General features: G+C 44.4%; 1 protein-coding gene across 3 annotated transcripts; it reads right to left on the reverse strand.

Annotated features, from left to right (window-relative positions):
* Positions 1-958: 958 nt before the first annotated feature.
* On the reverse strand, positions 959-25568 carry ZBTB34 (zinc finger and BTB domain containing 34). Of its 3 annotated transcripts, none has more exons than XM_035015777.1 (3): positions 25500-25549; positions 22465-22582; positions 959-7520 (listed from the first exon to the last, which is right to left on the reverse strand). In XM_035015777.1, the coding sequence occupies exon 3, from the start codon at positions 7508-7510 to the stop codon at positions 5996-5998; it is 1515 nt and encodes a 504-aa protein (XP_034871668.1). In that variant the 5' UTR covers positions 7511-7520; positions 22465-22582; positions 25500-25549; the 3' UTR covers positions 959-5995. The 3 variants fall into 3 exon arrangements, with proteins under 3 accessions (XP_034871668.1, XP_034871669.1, XP_034871670.1); XM_035015778.1 differs by lacking the exon at positions 25500-25549 and adding an exon at positions 22695-22868; XM_035015779.1 differs by lacking the exon at positions 22465-22582 and having other exon boundaries at positions 25500-25568.
* Positions 25569-25895: the final 327 nt, after the last annotated feature.

Genomic DNA, 25895 nt, shown 5'->3' on the forward strand with positions numbered 1-25895 from the left:
CAGACTTGAAGTTGATGCACTTTCTCCAACGCGCCCTTGAGTGGCTCACGAGTCCCCCCGTCCCCAGGTAGCACCTGAAGCTGGTCCCTACACGGAGCTTTTACACGAGGGGCCAACTCCCTGCCCACTGGACTGAAGAGGAGCCCTCCTGAGAAGGGAGGCCCCGTTTTCCAGTAAGGAGCAAGGACCCAGGCAGCTCCAGCAGACTAGGAGCCAAGTTTAATCCCTGCCTGTTTCCCAGCCACGCTGCCGCGCTCAAACCTCCCAGAATACACGCATTTGCTCATTCGTTCGATCCCTACTGGTGCGGTGCCGGGTCCTGTGCTAAGGATACACAGGTGAGGGAGACAGTCCTGGATCCCTGTTGTCACGAAGCTTACAGGCTAGAGGGAGAAACATTAGCTGAACAATCTCACTCATCAATATACAATTACCAGCTGAAATACTTGCTCTGAAGGGCAGAAGGCACGCTGCTCGATCCGTGCCCGGTGAAGGGGCTCGATCTAGAAGGGCTGCTGCTGTAGGCAGGGGCTCCCTGACTGAGGGAGGCTGAAATCTGAAGTCGAGTCAACCGGCTAACGGGGAGAAGAAAGCTGGAGACGGCGGACACGACGCGTACAGCGCCACGCTCCGCGGCGGGAGTAAACACGGCACATTCAAGGGAGCCAAGGGGGAGCTTCTGCAGGCAAGTGGGGACAGGGGTCACCGGCGATTCTTTCTAGGGGAGACTGTGCGCACATGGGGGGCCCCTGACAATCGGTCTTCGCCACACCCGAGGGAGGTATATAGAAATACACCTGCTCCTTTGTCGTCTTCCCAGCACTAGGGTGGCATAAGAGCTTCTTATGAAATCCTCCCCTCTCAAAAACAGCGGTTACAGAAATTATGACACGGCAGACGTTCGTAGAGCCAGTGGGGCTCACGGAGGCTGGAGAGGCAAACACAGAGGGAGGCCGCAGCCCATTTGCTCTAGCAGCATTTTTATTTACAAACAGCAATTTCCATTGACTTTATACCATAAAAAAGCCATTTACAAGCAAGAAACAAGAATTCAGAACAAAATTAAGCAGCACTGAAATATTCATGTCACAAATCTAAAACAAAATGAATACAAGAGTAAAATATCATTTGAATAAATAGTCTTAAATTCATGCTATAAAATAATCCTTAATGGCAAGTTACTAGTTGATACAGCATCCGCTTAGCTAGCTTCATTTACTTCATATGGTGATGAAGTGTGGGCTTGTGAGGTTACCAGTTTATATTGCAAGATAATGACACTGTGTTAAGTCATTCAAATTGCTCAACCATTTATAACGGAAAAAAATGTTAGCCCTACTAATAAAAGTGGTGAGAGAGATGGTTTTCACATTAGGAAAATGGTCATTCTCAAAGAAACCAGGTAAGTTTACCTCTTACTATAGTCAGGGCAGCAACCAAAGGCTTGGGCAGCAAGTCCAAAGGTTGAATTCACAGCATACTTGTCACTGAGGGGCAGCAAGAGGTCTGGTTACTGCGTCTGCGGCAGGGCTCGCTCCAGGACTTGACCAAGAACTACAGGAGCCCTGTGTGCCAGGCCCAGAGGGGAACCAGGGAAAACAAGGTCCTCTTCCGGGCCGAGAAGTCGAGCACCGGGCAGAAACAGTGGAAACACTCTGGCACTTACTGAAGAAGACGTATGTGACGTGCGACAACCATTACAAATTTGGAACAATGTGAATGACTCTTCTGAACGTTCAGTTCAGTTGCACTGAGTAATATGAAATCTATGATTTATGAACTAGATAGTTTCATATAAAGAATTTACATAATTCCCCAATACTTTCATATATAAAATTTAATAAATAACCCTGACCAGTCTAGAAGCACCATTCAAGGGGCGTGTGCCCTTGGAAAATAGTTTAGGTGTTGCATATTTGAGTCCCTTTCAGTGGAGGCTTCACAGGAAACCATTACAGAATTTAACAATAACAAAGACAACAACAAAAATCACAGTAACTAATAGAAAAAGTTGTTAAAATAAAATACATTGATTTCTTTAAAGTAAAGCTCATTCACGTAGATGATTCCCACCCCCTCCCCCTCCCCCAGCCCTTGTTTTGTGTTCCTGCAAGTTCTTCCTAGAGTCTAGGCTGGAAAAATAAAAGTAAAAACAAAAACCACACACAAAGATATGCAGGCCTATGGTCTGGGCTAAGGGAAAAACAAAGACTTGGTTATAACTGCTATCATGAGAAAAGACATCTACTCATGCTCTGGAAGCTGGAAAATTATCAATTTAGTTCTACAGTATATTCTGCTTAACAGTGAACCGACAGTATCCTTTCTGCTGTTAAAACACACACACGCGTGCGCACACACACACACACACACGAACAAAAAACCAAAACTGCCAAGGCAGAGCCAATTGGGAGGCTTTCCACTGACCAAAAAATTAACTTGTCTTCATATGCTGTATTTACAAATATAATTTCTAAATGTATTTACAGCTTTAGTAGAAATTAGAGGGGAGAGAACTGATTAGAATGAAAACAACTGTTTAAAACCACAAACATTAGTAAAAGTATAAAATCCTTTGTTTTCACAGTTTGTAGTAACAGGTGAAACACCTAGAAAGGACGCCGTCACTGTCTTCACATTGTCTACGTATTGGGAAAGGTAGCTCGAGAAGAGACTCAATTATGAACAGACCTATATGAATTCAGGATATGTTTTGCTGTAAAAGATTTCTTCACATATCACTTCTATCTTAATTGACTTTTGCATTTGTTATAAATGAAACATCTAACCTAAAACTGTACAGAAATCGGGACTTTGCTTTCCAAAAAGAGTTGCTCTCAGGAGTTACACAGCGAACTTCGTCTGCGGAGACGTGAAGGGACCTTCGGGGAGAGAATGTTTCTGTTCTGTGGCCATGTTCATCCTCCTGGCACGTCCTCATGTGACAAGGCACAATTAATTGCTGCTGCCCGATCTGAATGGAGTTAACCTTCCACCCGCCACGCACACTGAGAAGCACGACGGCGTGCTCGCTCAGAGAGGCTGCCCAGCTCTGCGCTGGCCTCCGCTCTGCCTCCTCGAAGCCCTGTGGAACCTTACAGTACTGGGTTATGGCTTGAGAATTCATTCTTAACACTGCTAGCAGTGGAAAGGGTAAAGTGTTAGCAACATGAATGGGAGGCAAGTGGAACTTGCAAGATGTGGAATCATGGTTATTAGAGAGAAACTCAATCAATTTTCTGCCCCTTAACAGTCCCATTACAATGTCTGAACCTGAACTGTACAATCAAAGCAATGTATAGTTTTGTCAAAGACAATTTTGGATAAGTCACTCTTTGGTAAACTCAAACCAGTTAAACAAATTGACAAATACAAAGAACTCCATGTAAATAAGGTTAAGACGGACACAATGACAAGAACTAGGATATTCGAGGTACCTGCCCCAAGTGCTCTCCCCTCCTGACTTGTCTCACCTATCACGGAATGCTCTGGAGACCCCTCAGAAGGCCCCAAGCCTGAGTGAAAAGGAGGTTCCTTCCCTGAGCCTGACCTCTCATGTCCTTGATTTGGGCATTTCTTGTCACAAACTTAATTTGTATCACCACACAAATTTTTTGCATTTAATTCTTGAAAAGAAAAACCAAAACCAAGCTTACTCATGTAAGGAAGAAAAAAAAAAAATCACAAACATTTACCTGAAACCCCAGAACATATTTAAGTGGGTAAACACTTGGGGTCCAGCCTCCCCTTGAGGCACGCGGCTTTGACAGGAGTTGAGCAAGTGCTTCAGGGAGAGAACGCACCCCTTACTTAGGCAGTTTGACAGGAAAAGGCATACCGTATACCCGATTTAGCAAAAGCTGCTCCTCGGGAGCAGCAGGATTAGAGTGTGATCTGTCCGTCGTAACACTGACGCGTGGCGCAGCGGCTCACACGGGAACAGAGAGATCCTGGGTGCCAACGAGATGCTACCGCACGGCTCCCACCCCCGGGGGCCATCACACACAAGGGCCCGGATGGTTTTCTTTTCTCGAAATAACAAAGCGAAACGAAACAAAAACCTCCCCGGAACACCCCGCCCCCCGGACCCCCGCCACTCTTGGTATTTTAAGAGCCAAAAAAGCACGGAAAACCAGCAAACGTCTATTTTTGCATTCCTTTAACTCCTAGCCTCTGAGGTTGGTCTTTCCCGTGTCCGTGTTGCTTTTAGGTGGTTTGTGCTGTTCCCCCGTGGAGACACACGGGCTGCGAGTCTCAGGGCCAAGGCTCTCGCGCAGAGATTCCGCGGGCGGCCTGCGGCACAAACGCGCCGTCCGACTGCTGACGAGACTCCTCCGGGGGAGTTCACGGCCCGAAGAAATCTCGGCAAGCCCGCTGGGTTTACTACGAGCACACGGGTAAACAAAACACAGAACTGAAGACATCTCCTAAAGCGCTCACAGAACGTTACTCAAATAGGACTCAGGCGTGTTCTCGTACAGTAATGTGTTTGCCAGCGCATGATTTTGAGGTCTCTCTGCAAGCTACAAACTCAAGAGAGGGGAAAAAAAACCTGTAATTCACTATGACCGTTAGACTTCACATTTTCTACAACTATACTGACCTAAAAGATACAGAACATAGAAATAGCACCACGTGACCAAAAAAATGGTGACACACACAGATTTGGTGACACACAGAGTATCGTAGAGGGCTTTTGGACTGTTGGTTTCTTCAAGCAGGAAACACTGAGAGTGGGGGAGCCACTGCTCTCGTGAGCACACACAATACTAAGATAGAGATATTGCTTGCAATTCCCATAGAGTATATCTTTACAAAAAGTACAAATTCCAAGTTCTGCAGTTTCCCTGGGAACTGCATGTAGAAAAGTTGCTGTGCACCTGAACTAGCTGTTTGAAAAGAGAGAGAGAGAGAGAGAGAGAGGGAAAAAAACCAAAAACAAAAAACCAAAAAAACCCACAACACTGCTTGGAGAATTTTGTAGACAGAACTACAAATCCCTTTCCTTTAGTGCGAGTACTAACTCATGGTAGAGTGATTCGATTTAGTTACCTGGTATGTATGTTTCTACAGTACGGAATGAAGGTAGATTCGTAAGCCAGTAAAAACATTGAAAACCACTGCTCCTTTGGGGTTGGCTAATATAACACTACAATATGTAAAAAGGTCAGCACCACGGGTCATCCAGCGTACCTACTGGACAACGAACAAAAATTCCAAACGGTTTCCAACTAGAGTTGAATACATTTTATGGCATTTGGTTTATGTACTTGTTATGAAGCAGAGCTATGAACACTGTGATTTGCTTTGCTTGCTTTTGGACACAATGATTACTATATATGAAAACCTATGAACATTCTTTTGTAAGGGAAATAAAGGGGCAAAACCCTAACATCAGGTAGGGACGAGACAGAGTCAAAAGCCCTGTTCACATTGTATTAAATTATATATTCCTCGTACATTCACCTCAACCAGAATAAAATCAAATTTGAGAATGTATATATACTATATATATAATAATCGCTTTATTATATATATATATATAAATTGTCTAACTACCCCCTAGAAGTAATTTTAAATTAGAAAAGGTTACCCATTTGTATCAGCTGACGGCATCCTGGTCTCTCTCCATGGAAATGCACCAGTGCCAGAGTGCACACAACGAAGAGAGTATGCCTCTTGGCAGAGAATGTAGGGTCAACCAGTTGGCATAGCTAAATCACTGGCAGATTTTGGATTAAGAGTTCAGCCAAAGAGGAATACTGTCAGCCTGTGTTTTCCCTGGATACGTTGCCCTTCATGCTTTGAGCTCCTTGGGAGGGGGAGGGCAGGGGGAAAGGATAAACACAATGAAGTGTTCCTTCCAGAAACCTCCGAAAAACTGCCAAGAGACCGAGAGATTTCCAGATGGTTGGGAAAACCAAAGATTACAACAAAGCAAATCACAAATATGCATTGATTAATGTGCTTTGTTTGGGTGCACTTCGTTACCATCTTAATCAGGAGCATCAGACACTGTGTGAATTTCCATCCGGGAATCTAGGGCCATCTCTGAGGCCGATGCATCATTTTCTAGTTTCTGTTCCATGTACACATCTGTTCTCTCGGGGGACTCGATGCGACTCCTGACTTCGGCGACGCCGGGGTGGTTTTTCCGCAGGTGCTGGTTGAGGGTACCTTGGAATGGAAAGCACTTGCCGCAGATCTCACAGCGGAATGGTTTGTCATCGGTGTGGCCCCGGATGTGGTACTCCAGTTGGTCCTTGCGCGTGTACTTCTTCCCACAGAACTTGCACACAAAGGGGGTGATGCCCATGTGGAGCCGCATGTGCCTGTCAAGGCTTCCTTTCTGGTTGAAGGACTTCCCACAGTAAATACAGATCAACCTCTCATTGTATGGGTACCAGTGCCCTCTTGCACTCCTCTCCCGGGGACTGCTCTCGTACCCGGGGTTATTCATCATCGCTTCGCTATCGGAACCCTGCACCAAGCCCTGCAGATCACTGTGCAGGTGGACGGACAAAGCCCGCTTTTGGCGCGCGCGCCCTCCTCGAAAACAGCTCAGCATGGATCTGGACGGGCTGGAATTACTCAAACTTCCAAAAGCTTCGGAGACGCTGGCTGGCTGTGAGGCTGCTTGGGAATAGGAATAGGCATGCTGCAGCACGGAGCCGTACGACCCCACGTTCACTGCCACAACTTGCTCCCCGTCCACCATCTCCGTGTGGTACCCGTCGTCCCCCAGCGAGGAGCTGTCGGAACAGCTGGGCCGGTCCGACTTCTCCATCTTCACTTTCACCTCGGTGATCTGGCTCTCCCTCACCAGCAGGTCCCCTTGCTCATGGTCCCCCTCTATCTGAATCTCGTACTCGGAAACGCTCCCACTGCTCCCTCGGTCCGAGTGCCCTTCCTCCTGTAAGCGGCTGCGCAGAGCTTTGCTGGGCGTTGTCTCCATCCGAAGGTCGCTGCTCGTGGTGGGCTGCCGTACCTGAGAGCAATACGGAGGGGAGATCTCAACCGGGTTGGCAAAGAAGCTGCTGTCCTTAACTCCATTACGACTCTCGGTTGTCTCCTCAGCGCCGACAGTCACGGAGTCAACATCTCCAACGCTGATTTTTGAATGGATGCTCTCCAGGATCTGCGTGCACTTGTCAATGACGCACTGCATCTGAAGAAAGCTGGCGGCGGTCAGAAAGCTGACAACATCCTTCAGCTGCAAGGACATTCTTCCAGTGTAACAAAATGACAGCAACTGTTCAAACACATTGGGATTTTTAATCACGGATATTGACAAGCCACTCATGGTACTTAATGCTGAATGGTCCCGGAAATAGGGGGAGCTGGCAGCGAGGACGGCTTTGTGGGCTCGGAATGGCTGACCCTGAATGTGGACAATGATGTCACATAGTTTCCCCTGCAGGCGGAGTTCGTTTAGCTGGCTCAGAACAGTGCTGCTGTACTCGGGCACATCAAACTGAATAAAACTGCTGCTGTCCATTTCTACTGACATGAAGCGCAATCTGCAGAAAGAGAGAGTTTCACAATTCACCAGTGACTCCTCACTCAGTACAAGTGGCATAAACACAAGCTTGCAAAAATCACACCACCACCATCACCACCACCACTGCAGCTGCTGGGCCTCCGAGGGTCGACCTGGGCATTCTTCCTCTTGCTTATTTTCAGTCTCCCACTGGTCTTGGTCAATTCACCTCAAGTCAGATAACCTAAAGATCAATCAGCCTAGCGCCCCAGCTGCCTAACGTGCATCTTCGTCAAAATTATAACATGTTATAGATAGCAGGGCCTTCTCAGCTGATTGAGAATTTGGTATCCTTTTAGGAAAAATATTTCCCTGTTTCACCTACTTCCGAGGATTTGGAATACTTTGTAAAAAATATGCCAACTCGTCTAAAAAATGTTCTGCCTTATTAGTATGTTTCCAATGGGTGTTTTTCAAGCAGACAGCACACGGGATACACGGAACGGAGCTCAACCCTTTTTAGCTTAGAATCTGAGTTGTCTTGATGTGCGTTTTTTTCCCCTTCAGTTTTGCACGCCTTTATATCCTTTGGGGTTGGCAACTGACCCTTTCAGTGAAGAGCTTTGGACAGGACAAGCACCAAGAGTGATGGACATATCACAAGCATATCACTGTCCACCAGTGCTCACAGCGCGCGCACACACCTTGGACAGGTTGGCTGCCCTTCACAAGAACCCAAGGCACCAAATCGCTCATAACCATGGAAGTGGATACAGCCTAGGCTGCACTCTCTAACCAAAACACAACAAAATCAGATCTAATAATTATATTTTAGTGGTTAAAATTCAACCAATAGAAATTTAAGCACCTTCTGAACAAGCACTGAATCAAAGAGGAAATCAAAAAGGAATAAAACTCTTTAGAAAAAAAGAAAACTCACATCAAATCTGCAGCAAGAAAGATTCAGGAGTAAAGTTTAAGTAGGTCTTCATCTTACTTGAGAATGCATCCCCAAAAAGAGATGGATATATAGGTGATAAAGCAAACACAGGAATGTGTAGAGCGTAGATGGTGGGTGTATACAGGTGTTTTCTGTAAAATCCACCTTTTCTGTATATTTGAAATTTTTCAAAATGAAATGTTGAGGATTTTGAAACCATAAATTTTAACAGGGAAAGTCAGTGCCTTAAAAGTTTTTATCATTAAACAACAAAGAAGAAAAATAAATGAAATCAAAGAGGTCAGAAAACAACCAATTAGACCCAAAGAAAGCAAAAAAGTAATGAATACAGAACAGCATATAATTGCAGAGAAAATTTAAAATGATAAGACACAACAATGTGCAATTAAATCTGACGCCCGCAGGAAAGGATCAACCAGTTAGTGTGACTAGATCACACCAGAATTTTTTTTATCATGTCAGAATCTGAGTTAAAACATTTCAGTTAAGGAGGAATACTGTGCCCTTATTTATCCTAGATTTATGATTGAAATCAATTTGAAATCTGTACGGAACGGACATATTTTTAGAATAACATAAATTGGCAGAATTAAATAAAAAGAAACAGAAGTGCCAAAGCATAAATGATCTTCAGGCCGTTCACACTGTTTTAGATGCATGCTGAAACATTTAAGGCATCTCAAAAAAAAAAAAGAATTAAAGCATCTCAATTTATATGGCATAAATCTGATACCAGAAGATGGTGAATAGGATAAAGACGACGACTGTCAACTTTACCTAAGTAAAGAGATTTTAAAGTCCTCAAGGAAATACTCGGAAACATAACCTATTAAAAGAATAATATATTGTGACCAAATGTAAGGATGGCTACATGTTAGGAAGTGTATAAATATAATCTGCCACATCAGTAAGTCAAAGGAGAAAAACCATATGGCCAAATCAAAACTATGCCAAAAGTGGATTTTAGAAAGTTAAATGCCTTTTCAAAGTAAGGAAAAAATAGGAAGAGAATATTTTCCTAATGTAATAAACAGTACCTACTGCAAAGCCAATGGCAACATCATCCTTAGAAAGGAAACATCATATCTGCATTTCCCAAAATGTATTTAGTAGCACACAAGCCCATGCGCTAGACTCAATATCCCTACCTCCTAGGGATTATACAATATATTAGCATAATAACCCACCTGCAGACAAGAATTCTATTTAACTCAGCAGTTTGCACACTCATTTAAGCGTGTAACTCTTCTCTCAAGGTACACATGTAAATATTCCCAAGAATTAGTGTTCCCTGGTGCACACTCCAGTAAACACTTTCGTAGAGGCATTCCCGTTAGTCCCTAGGAGGACACAAGGTTGTCTGCCCATCACTTCTCTTACTTAACATTGTTCTGGAAGTTCTAGCCAAAGCCACAGACAAGAGAAAATTAAGGCACAGAGCCATTAAAAAAGAAGAGGTAAAATTACTATTCAAGGCAGACAGGACTATTTACACAGAAAACACAAGGGAATCACTGGAACAAATCTGTTTAGAAGCAGGAACTAGCAAATGAAGCGTTTCAAAAATTATTCTACATAAAAAACCAGTTAGGTAAGATAATGACAAGTCACAACCAACAATAGTAACAGAAACTATAAAATACCTAGGTGAGAAACAAAAAATAGGATCTACAAGAAGAAAACTGTAACACTTTAATAAGGACAAAAACATGTATAAATGAAGATACATATCACGCTTCAGAAAGATTCCATGCTATAGACACTTTCCCCCAAAATTAATTTATGACTATAATGCAGTCCAATGAAGTACTTCCTTAGTGACTTCACAAAATGATTTTAAAATTCATCTTAGAACACTGCTGTCCAACAGAAATATAATGCCAGCCACCTGTGTAGTGTTTTCTAGCAGTTCCATTAACAATAAAAATATTAAAATTTTATACATTTTTACTTAACCTAGTTAAGTACTCTAATAACTCATTATAATAACTAGGTTATTAGAAAGTTAATGGGACCTTTCACATTTTTTTTCATACTAACTCTTGGAATCTGATGTGTCTTTTACACTTACAGCACATCTCAATTTGAAGTAACCACACTTAAGTGTTCAACAGCCACATGTGGCCAGTGGCTACCACACTGTGGACAGTGTAGATCTAGAAGAATAAATACTGAAGACATTTTAGAAAAAAAAAAACACCACAAAAAAACAGCCAAACATACAGATGTCAAAATGTATGATCACGCTAGAATTCATTCACTGTGAGTATATACTGTCTTCTTCCCCGCACCAGGCACAAGGGGTCCAGGTGAGCTCAAATTCTCTTGTTATAAACTATGACAAGGGCTATGAGATCTTTTGTAATGGGGAGTGGGGAGGTGCTGCAGACAAAAGGAATGACACAAAGAGAGGAGAGCCTGAGCAGGAAGGAAAGAGGTGTTAGAGAATTGTGGTACAGCTGGGGGAAGGAGCAAGGGGAAGGACAGAGGCCTCATGAGGCTGTCAAGGTAGGTGGAAGTCAGACCAGATGGGCCCTGTGGGCCATTTCCAATCAGTGAAAAAGTAAGAATTTTTGAAAGAGAGGCTGCTTGGATAATACGAATATATAAAGTTAGAGCCCTTCTCCACCACATACCCCCCAAAAAAACTTCTAGAGAAGGTCTTACTAAGCACACAAAGACAGATACCAGAGGGAAAAACAGAGATTTAACTACAGAAGACCTTTTACACATCTAAAAAATGGCTTTTGACCAAAAACAAATGAACAAGACAAATTATGAAAAATACGACACATATGGTGAAGTATAAAACTCTTATAAATCAATAAAAGCAAATTTAACAATTGAAAAATGGGCAAAAGACTATGAACAGATGCTTCAAAAAAAGAAATTAAAATAGTCTTGAAACACAGATAAAGTGCTTAACAACATCAATAAACAAACAAATAAAAATTAACATGAGACACAATTCTTTCTCAAATTGGCAAGATTTAAACCCAGCTGGTAGCGCTATAGGGACTGCGGCGCTCTCCTGTATTCCTGGTACGCAAGTATGACAAGAGCCTCACGACAGGCATTTCTCTTGACTGCACTCTTCTCTATCACGGATACAGGCTCAAGAATTTATCCCTAAGTATATTCAATTACAACAGCAAAACAATGAAAACAACCGAAATGTCCACCTTCTTGGAAATTATTAAAGCATAGCACACCCATATACTGAATACTATGTCATTATTTAAACTGATGTTAAGGAAGAATACAAAGTTAGCTCTATAAAATGCAAGCCCCAAGAGGGCAAGGATTTTTATCTGTTTTATAAACTATCATCCAGATTACTGCCTGGCACAGAGTAGACACTCAGTAAATATTTGCTGAATGAATATGTAATAACATGGCAAAAAATCAGGTAACAAATCAACTACAGATGAGCACAAGGGATCTTTATGGGTGAGGGAAATGGTCTAAAAGTGGGTTATGGTAATAGCTGTATAATGTCATAAATTTACTAAAGATCATTGAACTGTACACTTAAGATGACCAAATTCTATGATATGTAAGCTATACCTCAGTAAGGCTGTTTAAAAAAATCAGGTAACAACAAAAGTAGGATATTTCTAAAATTATGTATGTATATACAGATATTAAATATACATACAAATAATACTGAGATATATACAGAATGGTTACATTATGTAAGATTAAAAATGTTTTTACTTTCTTCTTCGTACTTTCCTGTATTTTCTGTACTTCTAACAGTGAACATTTATTACTTGGGAATGACAAAAAAAAGTAAAACAAAAAATGTCTTAAAATCCCTGCCGATGATAATTTGACAGACGCTGCTGGTGGGGTGTAAAATGAGCCAATACTTTGGAGGGCATTTTAGTGATGTCCATTGAAATTACAAATGCACATGCTCCATGACCGAGGAAGTTTAGCCCTAGGAATTTACTACAGCACTGGACGAAACGACAAAAGATTCGGAGTAGACTACATGCCCATCAAGAGGAGCGTGGTTAATAACTTGCGGGACATCCATATTTAAGACTACTGTACAACCAGAAAAAACAAACAAGGAAGCTCTTTTCATACTGATGAAATAATCACCATGGTATATTGCTGAAGGAAAAGGGTGAGGTGCAGAAGGGTATATAGGTGTTTGTATAAAGCACCGTGAAACACACACACACACTGCTGTGTCAATATATACACGTCATGGATATGCGCAGACTATTTCTGGAATGATGCACAAAAACAGATAACCTCTACTGCCTCCAGGGTAGCTGGAAGCCCTATTAGCTTTCAATGAATCTTTTTAGACATATTTCTAAACTATCTGAATATATCATTAAAAATAAGTAACATTTAGGAGCGCCTGGGTGGCTCAGTCGTTGGGCATCTGCCTTCGGCTCAGCTCATGATCCCAGGGTCCTGGGATCGAGCCCCGCATCGGGCTCCCTGCTCGGCGGGAAGCCTGCTTCTCCCTCTCCCACTCCCCCTGCTTGTGTTCCCTCTCTCGCTGTGTCTCTCTCTGTCAAATAAATAAAATCTTAAAAAAAAAAAATAACATTTAAAAAAAATTTAGGATACCTCATCCAGTTTTTATTTTATTTTTTAAGATTTTATTTATTAAAGAGAGAGAGAGAACATGAAAAGGAGAGGGAGAAACAAGACTCCCCACAGAGCAAGGAGCCCACAGTGGGACTTGAAATCCCAGGACCCTGAGATCATGACTTGAGCTGAAGTCAGCTGCTTAACCAACTGAGCCACCCAGGTGTCCCCTCATCCAGTTTTTAAAAGATAGGAAAAGATCATATAAAAATTGTCATGAATTTGGAGTCAGATCTGGGTTCAAATGATACCTGCTTTCCACTTGTAAAACGTGGGTGAGGTACTTCATAAACTTTCCAAGTCTCAGTTTTCTTTTTTTAAAGATTTATTTATTTATTTATTTGAGAGAGAGAGAATGAGAGAGAGCAAGCACATGAGAGGGGGGAGGGTCAGAGGGAGAAGCAGACTCCCTGCCAAGCAGGGGGCCCGATGCGGGATTCGATCCAGGGACTCCAGGATCATGACCTGAGCTGAAGGCAGTCGCTTAACCAACTGAGCCACCCAGGCGCCCCAAGTCTCAGTTTTCTTATCTTGAAAATGGGAATAACAGTCCTTGCCCCCGTGGCTTGTTATGAGGAATACAAGTATGCAGAAGTAGGAAGCACTGGGGTGCCTGGGGGGCACAGTCGGTTAAGCCGGACTCTTGGTTTCGGGTTGTGAGATCACAGCCCCACCTCAGGCTCAACATGGAGTCTGCTTAGGACCCTCTCCCTCTCCCTCTGTCCTTCCCCCTGTGCTCAAACATGCGCGCATGCATGCTCACTCTCTCCCTCAAAGAAATAAATAAGTAAATCTTTAAAAAAAAAAAAAAAAAAGGTAGGAAGCACTCAGCACAATGGCTGCTAGGCCCATAGCAACACGGTTAGCTATAAGAGACTTTTTTTTTAGGGGACAGGATGGTGGCTTTGAAGGTAGACTTGGCTATGAATCCTAGCTCTGCCACTTTCTGATAAAAATAATAACAATGAACATTTAAACAGCCATATGATCTTAGACAAGTCAGTTAACTTTGATTTCCTACCTAGAAAAGGTCTCAGAAGAACTACTGCCCAACACAATCGCAGTCATGATTAAATGAGGGAAATTCATGCACTGAATGTGTATAAAAGCTGACATATAATGAGTACTTACCTCGTGCTAAACACCTTATATATATTCATTTGACCCTTTTATCAACTCTGTGAAGGAAATACTATGATTGTTCCTATTTTATAGATGAAGGAACTGTGGAAAAGCAGTTCAGATACTGCCAAACTGCCCCACAGTTAAAAGACGAACTTAGTCTGACTCGGGAGGTTGTGGCCCTAACTACACCAGACTGCCTTCTAGAAACACAGATACTGCCTGGCATGACACAAGGGTGTGTAAACAGTGACTCTGGGAATTAAGGGGCAAAAGGAAGGTGGGCTTAGGCTTTTGAAAGATGCACAGTCCTGGGCAAAAACCAGCAGAAAAGAGCAAACAAGGAAGCATTTCTGAAATAGTCTACAACTGAATCTAGCTTCCTGGTGAGGCCTCCTCCTTCTCTGCGTGGCTTTTTATCTTCTCAGAAGAAAAGCAGAGAACTACACGTGAAAGAAAATCACTGGAGAGAAAAACCAAAGACCATGATTAACACCTAAGAGAGGGATTCCAGTTTTCTGCAAATGAGAAAGGAAGTGCTTCACTTTCCTCTCCTTTACATTAACACCTCCTTCTGGCTGTGACAATGAGATTCAAAGCCCTCTGCCTAGAGCTGCTAACAAGCAACACTCCAGAGTAAGAGGCTTCTAAAAGTCTAACACAGAGGGAATCTGCAGGTAACTTCAGCCCTAGGCACGTTACCAAGCTTAAAGGAGCAAAAGGCATAATGAATCACAAGTTCTACACCCAACAACCTGATTTGTCAGGTCTAATGGTCCGGGGGTAAAGTAAGTCAGAACCTCTTCAAGAGACAATCAAGTTCACATATGATCACCCACTCCTCTAGATCAGCAGTTTCCCAACATGGGCTCCTCACTGGTTTCTTGTAGATCTTGATTCCTCCCCTGCACAGAATGTCAGTGGGCCTACACTTAACTTAGGTCAACGTTTCATTAGTTCTATCTTTAAAATAAAATATATGCACACAAACTTCAAATCCTAGTACAGAAGATATAAAATGAATAGCAAAGCTCTTCCCCAGTTCCTCTTCCCAAAGGTAATCACTGATAAGTTTTCAGTGTTCTTTCAGAGAAAATTATAAATACGTATCAGCATAAATTGTTCTATATTCTGGTTTTTTTGGTAATGTATTTAATACACCTTCAAATCTTCCCACATCAGCACAAACTCATCTACCTCATTATCTTTTCCAACTTCAGAGTACTCCACGGAAGGCTGTGTTACAATGTACTTAACCAGGCCCCAGTTAATACCCTAAACAGGAAAAAAATTTAAATAGCCATGCTTTTTCTTCCAAGCAGAAGACTTTGCTGGGATCATGGGCTCATTTCTACTGATACCAACTGTGGCCCAAAGGCAGTGGCAGCTATCCTCACCAATAGCACATGAAGTCCCTGTCCCCCCATAACTGCCCATAATGAGCATTACACCTTTTCACTTTTGCCAGACTGATCAGTTTAAGTAGCATCTCATGGTTTTGAAATGCTTTCATTTAATTATAAGTGAGGCTGATCATCTTTTCTCATGTTTAACGGCAATTTGTCTAAACTTGTCTTGGAACTGTCTGTTCATATCCTTTGCCTGTATTTGCATTTTTTATTGAATTGTTAGAGCTCTTTGCAAATTAAGGAAATTAGCCTTTTGTCTTATATACTGCAAATATTACATTTAATTGCAATCACTAAATGGCATACTGGCTGGGAATTTAAATTATTTTTCTACATGTATAGGAAATATTCAATTTCAATCTTCTGCATGCACAAACAAAGGGAATTCAAAGACAAATAAGGCTCCCAGTCTTGCAGTTTGATATAGGCTTACCACAGATTCCTCCCAACTCAGATGTGGGAATGAAAATCATTTTTGATAATGCAGAGAAGTGATTTATATATTAGTTTTTCATCTCGACTAAGTTTGCAGCTGCTTCAGAAGACTAACGAATTTAATTATTCCTCTCACTAAATACATCAGAATCAGTATTCTTTAACTCAGCAGATTAATCACAGGTCTGTCACATTATATTAAGCAAGAAGCCATCCCCAAACTAGACATTTCCATTGTTATTTTCGAATTTAAAAAACAAGCATATATCAGCTAGACGTTTTTCTTCGATACCATTAATACTTTTTTCTTTCATTAATACTTATTTTAACAACACTTTTTCCGCTTGTTTGTTTGTAAAGACTACACTCTGGATAAGAAGGTGAAATACCTCTTTAAAAAAAGCACACGTGGTAAGGACTTAGTTGCAGGGGGCTGCTAGTTGTCAGCTCCTCAACCTGTTCATAGTCCTCTTCTGCTCACTCAACCAATGGACACACACACTTCCTGCTCTGCTAATGTCTTTAATGGGAGAATACTTTCAACCCCTGGAAGCAGCTTTCACCCCACACACAGTGTCTGCCAAGGTCATCTGGTGAGACTCTGCCCACACTGGGAAGGACCACATCTGACGGGAGCAGTCCTGACACTGGTCTCCTTCATCCCCTTCCTGTGGCCAGCCACCCCCACACAAGCCTCAACAACTATAAAAGGAGGTCACTGCCACCTCCCACACCCTTCAGCCTTCTCCCTTCCTTGGGAAAGCCCATCATCATCATCATCAATGACCAACACCGACTGAATGCTTGATACAGGCGAGGCATGTCATAAAGGACTTATAGGCATTACTTCCCTGAATCCTCTTGCCCTCCCCCGAGGGAGGTACTTTTACCCCTATTTTAGAAATGAGGAAACGGAGACTCCCAAGAGGCTAACTTTCCCAGGACTGTTGCAAAGTCTGCCCATCTACACTTCCTACACAGTAACTCCTGATCCTTGTCTAATTTACCGTCGGGGAACAGCAGGACCAGCAGAAGTCAGGAAGAGCTGAGGAAAAGGCAGGATGAGAAGAAAGCTTGCCCTAGGATACATTCCTGTCCTAGTGTGGTGGCCAGGGAAAGGGACAGGGACAAGTGGTAAACGTCCCCCTAATGCTGCCAAGGGCTCCTACCGCTTCTGTGAGGAGGAAGGGGATGGAGAAGGGTGAGCAGGGGGTGTTTTATTAATAGCCATCAAAATTACAAATGCATGTCCCCAGTGACTGAACAATTTCAGCTCTAGGAATTTACTACAGCACCTTCTTCCTAGATCAAAACCTCCAAGAGAAGGGCTTTTGGGGGGTGGGGAGAGGTCCCAGGTGGCTCTGCAGCTGAGGAATAGTATGCCTTCCACCTGCACAGCTTTTCCCCATCAGAGCCCCTTAACCTGGCAGCGCGCATGCAAAAGCAGGGGGAGTGGCAGGCAGAGTGAGAGAGGGAGAAGCAGGCTCCCCACAGAGCAGGGAACCCGAAGTGGGGCTCGATCCCAGGACCCCAAGATCATGACCTGAGCCGAAGGCAGACACTTAACCGACTGGGCCACCCAGGCACCCTTACCCCCTTTAAATAAACAGCCATCTTCATGCTACAGCCTCAATTAATTAGAAACCACTGGCCTGAGGCTCAAGTAACTGGTCCTTTTGGTGTTTAAAGGTGGAAGTCACAGAGCAGATGCTGCCAAGACACAGGTTCAGCCCAAGTTCAACAGAATTCTAAGCAGCGTTGAGACTGGTGTTCAAAAAGCCAGAGCAGACTGGGAGGGGCCATCCAGGACTGACCACGCACCAAGGCCAGCAGCAAGGCCAGCAGCAGGCCAGGGGTAGGCCAGAACCATGAGGAGTGCAGAAGGAGCAGGTTCGGGAAGAAAACGGATGCACGCTGGGAAGTGAAGGCCACTGGGCAACCAGAGAAGGGAGGACGTTTCCACAGCGAGGCACTGTGGCCACAAGCCACAGGGGAGAGCCACAGTGGATGACCTGTGTACAGGTCAGCCTGGGATGCTCCTCCCACAGACCTGAGATCAGGAGAGGGGTCCTAGAGATAAACATGCATGTGTGCTCTGAAAAGAAAACTAAGATCCGATGCAAGAGCACATGACAACGAGGCTTAGTTAGTAAAGCTGCTTGAAATCTCCACAAGATCCCACCCAAAAAAGCTACAGAACATCTCACCACACCCATGCGTCAGGACAAGACCCCGTTCTGAAATCCAACACGGGAATCTTACCCCTAATCTGGGTTCCAAAGCTCACTGAGAACAAATGCATTTTACCTGAAGGAGCTTTAGAATAAAAAAGCTACTTCGCAAAGACAGCAAAGCCACAGTCTAGCAGACAGGACTGATCCTGACAGGGGCGAAGAGATATACCAGTTAATCAATACTCTGCTCTTCCTTTCACCCTGCTCCTCCCACTGAGTTTGAGCAAAAGGTTGAACAGGTAATGACTGCCCTCCCACATGACAATGCTAGATGCTCAAAGGAAAGAAAACACAGTTAAGGGAAGCAACATGAGTCTTCAAAGGTGTTGCCTGTTTACCGATTTCTTAGCACCAGGGAAGGGAAAGAGGGTCCTATTATTTTCCATTTAATGCGAGTATGTTCTTATGACAATATTTTTTAAGACTTGACTTTCACCAAAATTAGCTGAAAAAAAGCATGGATGAATTTATTTATAATAATGACATAAAGGTCTTTCCAAGCATGACAGAAATCCCAGAAGCCACAAAGGCAGAGACCAATACATCTGACAAATAGGACAAAAAAATACCCTTTGCAAAACCCAAAAGTGAATGACATATTGAGGAGAAATACATGCGCATTTGACAATGGGCTACGTTCCAAATTCCTTAACTTATATTATAAACCAATCAGACTGGGATGACACAGAAAATCCTATGGAAGAAGGTGCAAAGGAATTAACATTTCACAGAAAAAGAAAAGACAAATAACCAAAAACACATGAAAAGATGTTTAGCTTTCTTCATGACTAAACACATGTGAACTAGAGAAAGAAAAAATGAGATACCAGTTGTGACCCATCAGATTTGCACATATTTAAAAAGAATTGGCAACTGTAATCCTAAGGGATAACCTGGTCAGATCGATTAAATGCAGAAGGCATTCACCATTTGGTCCACCATTAACTGCTAAGAATCGATCCTACAAATATACAGTCCTTACAAAAGTATGTTAGGATATATGTAACAAGGATGCCCACTAAGCATTTTTATTTGCTATAACAAAAAAAAGAGAGAGAAGGAGAACTTCAAAATCCATCAAGAGGAGACTGGCTCAAAACAACAACAACAGAAACAAAAAATCAACAGTGAAACACTACACAGCCATTAATACGGATAGAGAGATCAGTATGCTTCAATATAAAAAGCATTCTATTACTTAGCCCAAACCAGCATGATAAAGAACAATTATGTATGCATATGTGGGATTCTTTTCTTGTACTTTTCTTAAAAGAATAAATATACAGTGCTGTATCCACTCTGGAAAGAATCACATGAAACTATTAATGACAGTGACTTTGGGAATGAGGATTAAGGACTGGGGAGAGGGAAGGGAAACAGGCTTCATTTTATACTTTGAATGTTTTATCACATAGCTGTATTATTCTCACCAAAAGTTTTTTTAAGACATGTGTAAGAGTCTACCTAAAAATATATAATTTTGTAAACCAAAGAATCTAGAGAAAGATAAGCTGCAAGTGGATAATTAGTGTATCAAGCAGACAATTATAGAGGCAGAAACAAAGAACTATGAGGAGCAATGACAAGACTGATTACTTTTGACCAAAAAGACTTTCTTAAAAAAATCAAAATAGAACAAAGGAAAGCTTCCTGGTGTTAGTAATATGTGAACAGGGCTTTGCATTTCAAATGGAACAGAAAGAACACTTCAAACAGAAGGGATGGCAGGCGCAGGGAATAAAGGAGTGAAAGGTGTCTGGAGTAGTGGCTGGGGCCCAGGTTCCAGGGGTGACAGGGCAAAGAGGAGAACCACCGTCGGGACGTGGAGGGCCTTGAACACAAGATTAGAAAACCCTAACTCAATACTGGCAGCTGCCAACTTGAATACGAGTCCAAAGGAGGACTCAACAGGACTTGGGAGACTGCAGGATGCTATCCATTCTAGGAGGCAAGTGAGTTCAGTCTCAGACAAGAGGAGTCTGGGTTGCCCACTGGGTATCTGTGTAGAGCTGTCTGACAGGTAGTGGGAAGGGGCAGGCGGGCGGGGCGGGGGGAGCTGTACGGAAACATCAGATGCTGATTTGGAAGTAACCAAAAATTGTACTGAAAACTGATCTGGTAAGATGAGAGAGGAAACAGAAAGAAGTTTAGCTGAGAGCAGAAAAGTTTTGCTCTTTGCTTCTATGAGAGGTGCTCGAACATGGTCACAAGAACAAGGTAACACCCACACTTAGCCCTCTCCTCAACACAACATGTCATTAATAAGGTTCTGCATCGGGCCTTCTTTTAAAGCTGTAAGGGAACCGAACAATGAAAACCAGAATGTAGACTAGTGATAACTTCCCGCGCTGCTAACCCATTCTGAAGAGAGCCTGAAGATGAGAGAGGGGACACTTAAATGCCATCTGGGCAAACACCCACATGGGCTTTGCAGTCCCCTCTACAACATTCTTGGGGAAAACCCTGGAAGTGTTTCCCCGTAACAACAACTGGAACAAAAGCACAAGCATAACATCCAAGCAACTGGCAACGTGCTGCTGAGCACACACTCTCAGCCATGGGCTGAGGGCAGGGACCGTGCGCCCAGAGCCCAGCACTGTGTCTGGCAGAGAGAGGGGCTCTTGGCACACGTCAGCTGACTCAACCCGAACCAAGCTGGGGGCTCAAAATCCCCGGCTGCCACCATCGCTACACCCCCAGCTCTCAATTCTTCCTGCTGAAGACCCAAGACCATCCCTTCCAGCGGCCAAAATCTAGCAACGTGGCTCATCCCCATGTAACCCATAAACACTCTAATTTGCTCCGCTTCATTTAAAAATATCCAGTGACACTTTTAAGAAAGCAAGGTTACAAATCTGGTAGTGGTTTAAGGCACCAGCGGTACCCATTATTCTCAATCAAGATGCTCACGATTCCAAACCCAGATCTGCACCTGCCGGACTCAGTCACTTGCGGACACCAGAGCCACAACTCAACCTCGGCTTCCTCTATCAGGCACGGAAGACCTCAAATCTCTAATTTCCATTCCATACAAAAAGTCATGAAAAAGACCACAGATGGAAGCACTAGGGACAGCAGGCATGGTAACAGCAGTAACAACTATATAAAAATAACTTTTCTAGGTATTTCTGCCTGGGTCTAGATCAAAACTAAACTTGAGCTGTCATGAATTACAATCTAATCCTTTAGAAAGCAGCAGCCGAATAACACCAGGGCTGCATAAAACATTCTGGTGCTGCTGAAACCCAATGCACGAAAAAAATAAATAAAATGGCATTCCGTGATGGATATTCATGAAGCACTCATCCTAATTTAAAAGAAAACAAGTCTAGAGTTCTTACTGCATTAATTCATGTGAGCCTGAAAGAACATTTTTATCCAAACTGTTAAGATTTCCTACCAAGGCGTTAACATTCTCCAAGTCTGCTCAGTTACACTAATTCTGAGAGTATGGTTTGGTTTGACAGTGGGGTTTGTCTTTCAGTCAATGCAGAACATCAGAAGCTTCTTCTGAGCTGTCCTGATGGGTAGGGATGGCCTCTTTAACCTCACCTGCAATGTGAACGACTAATAGTTATACTCCTACTGTGTACCATATGCTAAGGAAGCTCTTCACCTATTCACTGAAACTTCATGACAACACTCTGACACAGACAGCGCAACTATCCCCATTCTACAGATGAGGAAACAAACTCACGGAAACGAAGAACCTTTCCCAAACCAAGGTCACTGCCCAGGATTTGAACCTGGATTTGTCAATACCCCGAGTGGGATTTCTTATCTCCGGTAAGACTTTAATTCAGGCACACTGGTGAGATGCAGGGTTTTTACTGGTGCCAGACTCTTACTGATCTTTGGGAAGAGAATTCTCATTTAAGGATGTATCATTACACCAACACAATGATAATTAAGGGTTTACACTGTGTTGTACTTTGAGTAGTTTGCAGCCATTTTTCTGCATGATGTCCTTTCTGTCCAAAAACATCTCTTTACCTCTGTCTATGAAGCAGGTAAATAGATGTTTCATGAATTCATCCCAACTGAGAAAGGTAGGTTTCAGGTAAAGGAATGAGTAAGCTTTCTTAAGGCCAAGAACTCAAAAATGTCAATAAGTGGCATCTCATCTGCTTACTGCTGGCATTTCCAGGGACACTGGGCCTGGGAAACACAAGTCCCCCCTCTTAGGACAGAAGGATTAGAAAAGCTCACCTTGAATTGCTTTCTTCCGTGAGGTTTTCCGTGCCATCAATATCAACCAGAAAATAACCATTAGATATTAAAACTGCATTCAGTTGATGACCTTCACTAAGCTAAATTCAGCAGTCAGCTATAAAACATTAAATGGACACAATTAAGTTTGAAAAAACATGAAGCAGAATTTCAACTAAAGTAACATGAAAATGAATGGGAAGAAAACATTCTAGATTCAGGATACTGACATTTTCAACAAGTGCTTCAACTGAAAGGATCCAGAGACATGTAGAAATCCACAACTCATTTCTCCACCTTGATAAATGTATACCTGATGATGATGATGAAAATGTACTGAGCAGTTAATAGGAGCTACAAACTCTGCTACCTCCTTCATATATATATATATATATTTTTTTTTTTTTTTTAACTCTTAGCAACCCTATGAGATGGATTTTATTATCCCCACACTATAGATGAGAAGACAGGCTCAGAGACATTACACAATTTGCCCAAGTTCACAGGCTAGTAAGTAGCCTTGCTGGGATTCAAACCCAGGCCTATCTGATTCCAAAGCTGAGATTCTTTCCCCACAGTCTCCAACAGAAGAATTACATGACTTTTTTTTTCTTTCCCATAATCAAAAGTAAACTTTTTAATCTTTCAAAGATTCGTCTTATGCTCTGTGTACTCTAAGAATGAAAGCGGAAAACATCCACTTTGAATGGCATTAGACATAAGTGATATATAACAGAGAAAGCTGGTAACTAATAACAGATTCCCCTTTAAAAAGGAGGGAAATAAAAAAAAATTTTTTTAAGTTGTTTACCAACAAGAATCAGGAAGTATTTGAGTATCTCTTATAAAAGTCCGGCTACCGTATTAGATACCACCAGGGCTCCACAAGAAGTATTAAGACACAATGCCCTCAAAAAGCTCCCACTCCAGCTGGGACAAGAACAAGTTCAATAACCAAGGAACAAATGCTGAATCCTGAGCTTTAGATTGTGAGTGCCACAAAGGCATGGGGGTAGGGCAGTCAGGGAACACCCTCTGGAGGAAGTATATCTTCAGCAGGGGCTTGAAGGAAGTGAAATGGAGAATTTACATAGAGAAGAAAAAGGAGGCCAGCACTTCAGAAGGGGGAAGAACAGGAGCAAAGCCCTAGAGGCAGTCATAAACTTGCTTCTGCTGAGGACAGACGGGAGAAGGAGCAGCAGGGAATAGGTTCAGGTAGGTGGGGAGGGGCCAAACCAAGGACAGTCTTAAAAAAATAGGGTGGGCAATGGCTGGACACAATGGGGCAGACAAGAGGACACTACTCAGTGCCATGGCCTGTTAGCTGATCTCCTGGCCCCAAGCCTCTCCTTTCCCCTCCTGCAAATTATCACAAACCACCCCTAGTCTCCTGCCGCTCACCACTGCCCTTAGAATAGTTTTAACTTTGGCCTAGTGTTCAAGTTCTTTCAGGAACAAGGCCCAACCAATCTTTCTTCCTATTCCCTTTCCTATATGAACACTTCCCTACAAGGAGACTGGTCTATTCCCCAACTCCATTGGATCACTGGGCCTGATTTCTCTTTTCCTATCTGAATCCTACTCATCCTTTAACAGCCAGCTCAAATCCTGCCTCCTCGCTAAGCCTTCCCTGACCACTCAGCCTCCAATGACCTCCATCTCTCCTTCTTCTTAATTCTACAGCACACAGCCCTGTCTCATCACTCAGTTACCTTTTCACAGGTAAAGCCTCAGCACCCAGTGTAAAGCTGCTTGGAGGCTATGGGTCTTCCAGTACTTTCCCCCACCACATGGAACAGCATCTTGACATTTAATAATCAAGCAAGCACTCAACTCTTTTTTTGACTTCCTATATTAAGTTTGGCATTAGCATAAAGGAAGGAGGGGGGAAGTGGGGGACTTCTGAAGTCACAGACCAACTAAGAAGCTGTTGCAATAATCCAGATGTGAAGCAAAGAGGGCCTGGACTAAGGAACAAAGAGAAAATGGGCAAATATAAACAACAAAAACATTTTGCATGCAAAAACTCAGCGGGATGTGATTGACTACTACTAGGGGCAAAAACAAGGGATGAAATATGATTAAGGTAAGGTTTAGAAACACTTCTGGGAATCATTTTAAAGCCTGTCTGAAACCAAGTGTATTAAGTGGCTAAAAAGTCCACATTTGCAAAAAGTCTTCAGTGAAACTGCCCAGTGTCTTGACCCAGGGACAGCCCTTCCAATTTCAGACACATACAGACTGGCAGACCCACAAGGGTCTTTAGAGAGCTAATCTATAGTTTGTTATTAGAGAGCTAATCTAAAACCCTCACTGATCAGATGGGGAAACTGAGGCCCAGCATGGTAGAGGCTTGCTGAAAGCCTCAAGACAACTCCCAGACTAGTGCCGCCCTAAAGCACAGCCGCCCAGGCTAGAACGACACTGTTTACACCCCGAGGCTAACCCCAGCCCGGCCCTCCGTAATGGCAGGACCGACTGAGGGCGAGAGTGACCATGGAGACGTCTAGAGCCAAGCAGGACGCGCCGCCGCCTGTTTACCTGGAGAAAGGCGGTGGCGTGGGGCAGGGGGTCCGTTGCAGCCACCGGCAGCGCCGACCCCGCGGCCCGGCCAGGCTCTCCAGGGCACTCAACCATCCGGCCTCCCCGTACAAAGGGGGAGCGCCCCTGGGGGCAAGGCGCCCGGAAGCATGGGATCCCGAGACGCCCGGGGTGGAGGCTGGGGAGCCCGGGGCAGCTGGCCGCGCGCGACCCTCGGCCCCGCCAGCGGCGTCCGGACTCCGGGGCCGAACACTGTTGGCCCCTCCGGGGCGAGCGCCTGGCCAGAGCAGGTGCCGGGCCTCCCGACCCCGCCCGGCCTCGGCTGCAGCCCGCGCCGCCCGCCCACCCGCCGGCCCGCCGGACTGACCAGGCGCGGAGGCGCCCGCCCCGCCGCGCCCAGAGGGAGCCGGACAGCAGCCGAGGGCTGCCCCCGGCCCCGCCCGCTCCGCCGGCTCCTCGCCCGCCGCCCGCCGCCCCCAGCCGGCGCACCTCACCTGCCGAGAGCGCCGCGCTCACATCGCCCGCTCGCGGCGCCCCCTCCGCCGCCGCCGGCGCCAGGCCCGTCCCCGCCGCTCCGGCTGCCGCCCCAGCCCGCGCCCCCCGCCCCCGGAAGCGCTTCCCGGCCCCGCCCCCTCGGCGCCAGCGCTTCCGGGCAGGCGCGGACGGGGGCGGTGGCGCTGCGGGATGAACCTCTCGCCGGGCCTCGGGGTCCCAGATCCCGCCTCGGCCGCGTCTAGGAGCCTCGTGGCGGACGCGTGGGCGAGCGGCGGCCCTGGTCCCGACTGCGGGAGGGAGCGGCGGCGGCTTTGCGCCCCACGGCCTTCCGCCCGCCTTCTCCTCGGCGCCCCCTGCTGGCGGGAGGAGGGCTCCGCAGCGGGGCGCGCCGCGGG

The sequence above is a fragment of the Mirounga leonina genome, unplaced genomic scaffold (genome assembly GCF_011800145.1).
Source record: "Mirounga leonina isolate KUSES-001 unplaced genomic scaffold, KU_Mleo_1.0 Mir_170, whole genome shotgun sequence".
Taxonomy (NCBI): domain Eukaryota; kingdom Metazoa; phylum Chordata; class Mammalia; order Carnivora; family Phocidae; genus Mirounga; species Mirounga leonina.